We start from the raw sequence: 2,759 nt of genomic DNA, 5'->3' as shown, positions 1-2,759 counted from the left end.
TTCTCAGAGGAGAGAGCAATAAAAAAAAATAAACTATCCATTTAAAAAAATAAATATGAATAAAGCAACCACTGTTGCCCTGCACCCCTGTCCCTCACATTACGTTAGCGTTACCTGGAAAGAAACAGTATATCTAAAGTAAACTGATGTGATTTTAACCCCTTCGTGACTGACGACGTACAGTGTACGTCGCCAGCATCGGGGCTGTTTAAACAGACTCCCGGCGACTTTTGCCGCCGGGACTCTGTTTAAACTTGTAGAGCCGACTGTCGGCTTTACAACAGAAGCGATCCTGGCGACTTACCTGTCGCCAGATCGCTTCTGCGTCCCGAAGAAGGGGCCCCCCCCCCCCCGCCGGACACCCCCGCCGTGCTTCCCGGGCTCCGTTGCCCCTCCTACGGGCCCGGGACCGGCGATCTTTGTGTCCGCGGGGAGCTGGGGAGGAGGTCGACGAACTTCCGTTCATCGATCCCCTCCCCGTTCTATGGGACCGGGAGCGATGCAGATTGCATCACTTCCGGTCCCTGGGCTGTCAGTTCTGGGCTCCTGCAGCCCAGCTATAAGCTATTGAAGTGCGATCTGCACTTCAATAGCTTATTTCCAGTGTAAAGGTGACACTGAGGGTCTTTTGGACCCCCAGCATCACCTTAAAGAGGACCTGTCACCACCATCTGCTATTACATGGGGGGGCTTGCAAGCCCCCCCATGTGATAGCAGTCAAAGTAAAGTAAAAAAAAAAAAAAAAACAGTTTTTAAAATTAAAATGAAATAAAATAAATCTAATAAAAAAAAAAAAAAATTTAAAAGTACCCCGCCCCCGCGAGCACGCGCGTCGCCACGTAAACACGCGTCGGGTGCGCCTACGCATGAAAACGACGAACGCGCTACACATGTTGGGTATCGCCGCGCACGCCGGAGTGAGAGCAATAATCCTAGGGCCAGTATTTTGGGGTATTTCTAAATTGATGACCTGTGGGGGCTTTTAAAGTGTCTTTTATTGACTTTTTGGGGTACTGCAGTTTTTCGCCGTTTCACGGTCGCACGCAATCTGTAAACTGGGCATGTTGGGTATCGTTTTACTCGTTGTAACCTCATCTTTTATATTTCATTTTAAAAATGGGTAATTTGTTGTGTTTTGGGGCATTTAATTAAATTTGTCACTAAATTTTGGGGTTTAATAAGGAGTTGCGCTAATATTGCGCAACATAAAAATTTTCAACTACCACCATTTTATTCTATAGGGTCTTGGCATTCAGAAAATATATAATGTTGGGGGGTTTTACGTCATTTTCAGGCCTAAAATGTGGAATATAACATGGGTGCAAAAATTGAAAAAAGGGCCTCAGTCATGAAGGGGTTAAACCAAAAAGCAATCATTCAGTACAGTCTTCCTCTTGAGACACAAAGCATGCAAATTATTGATTATAAATATGTTCCATCATAGGCAACAAGCTGTTATTCTTGGCAGCAACAGATTGTTTATGCCCATCAATGCATTACAGAAACCAGAGCCCTGGGGGGCAAATGAAAACCACTACTTATAAATTCAATAAATCTCAAAAACACAATCAAGAAACTGTTTGTAGTAAACACAATGTACAATAAGGTCTAGCAAAAAACTAAATGAAACTACAAGACTGGATTACCTTATAGGTTATGGTGAGAAGGGACTCAGGGCTCATCCACACCATGTGCAGTGACTGGCATTTTTCTGCACTGAAATCATCGCCAGTCACCCCAAGGGCACACAGAAGACAAATTGTTTTCTATGTGCCCTTTTCACACCACAATGCTGATGTGAAAAAAACAAAATGCAGATATGCTCAATTTTTTTCTGCAGTGCACTGGAGATAACCACCAGTTTGCATAAGCCTACTCAAACCTATGACCAATACCCTTTCCCCAAGCCCAAACAGTTGGAGTGACAGAAACCCTGCCCTGCAACTATACATCACAAAGGGGTGTGGAAGGCACCTGCCGCCACTGATTGGGCTGGGGGGGGTTTGGCGCTCATAATTTTGAGAGCAATTGGGCAAACTGGGTTCACATCAAGCCCAGGCTCATCTCTAGTCACCACACTGCCGTGGAGAGACCTGGATGGAGTGTACACTTTGAAAACTGCCAAAAAAAACAAACAACAAAAACTGTGGCTTGTGTTTTAACGCAAGGCACCATGGTTACACATGGTGTAAGCCAGTGCTAAAGGAATTAAAAGTCCTCCAGCTAAAACAATGTCTAGCATAACACAGCCTTCCATCAGCACACAGCATATTCCATCACATATCCCAAATCTATTTTTATAAAGAAAAAATCCCCCCAAAAAACAAACCACACATCACATTGTATGGAATTACTGATGCACATTATCAGAAGATCCTTTCAAAAGGATGTGCATATAATCCACTGACCCATTTCAATAAGGGCTGGGGCCTGTAATGGAATGTGTATGAAGTTCCTGCATTACTGATCCCAATGTCTCATGAACAATGTTTGCTGTTAGGTACTGACTAGATCAAGCTGTCATATGTGGCCTTCACCATACACAATTGCCTCTAGACTGAGACACCTGTCATAATGAAGGAGAAGGCTCAGTTGGACCGATATGCCATTGCAGGGGCAGCTACCCAGACCACAGTGCTGAATAGGTGTGTAGTACTAGATCATGTGACAGTGACACTAACCAGAGCAAGGTAATACACTGCAGATACCCACAATAGGAAGTGTCTGTGTTGAACAGGTGCAACGTATTGAGGCACCTG

The 2,759-nt window shown here is 44.5% G+C and overlaps 1 protein-coding gene across 1 annotated transcript in view; it reads right to left on the bottom strand.

The window, feature by feature from the left end:
• Positions 1-2,759, bottom strand: part of GAK (cyclin G associated kinase) — a 94,800-nt gene that overhangs the window by 91,734 nt on the left and 307 nt on the right. The window contains 1 exon segment of the mRNA XM_018569818.1: positions 669-690. Coding sequence (XP_018425320.1) covers positions 669-690 — 22 coding nt within the window.

The sequence above is a fragment of the Nanorana parkeri genome, unplaced genomic scaffold (assembly GCF_000935625.1).
Source record: "Nanorana parkeri isolate BGI_ZX_2015 unplaced genomic scaffold, ASM93562v1 scaffold1403, whole genome shotgun sequence".
Taxonomy (NCBI): Eukaryota; Metazoa; Chordata; class Amphibia; order Anura; family Dicroglossidae; genus Nanorana; species Nanorana parkeri.
This window is presented reverse-complemented; position numbering and strand designations above follow the sequence as displayed.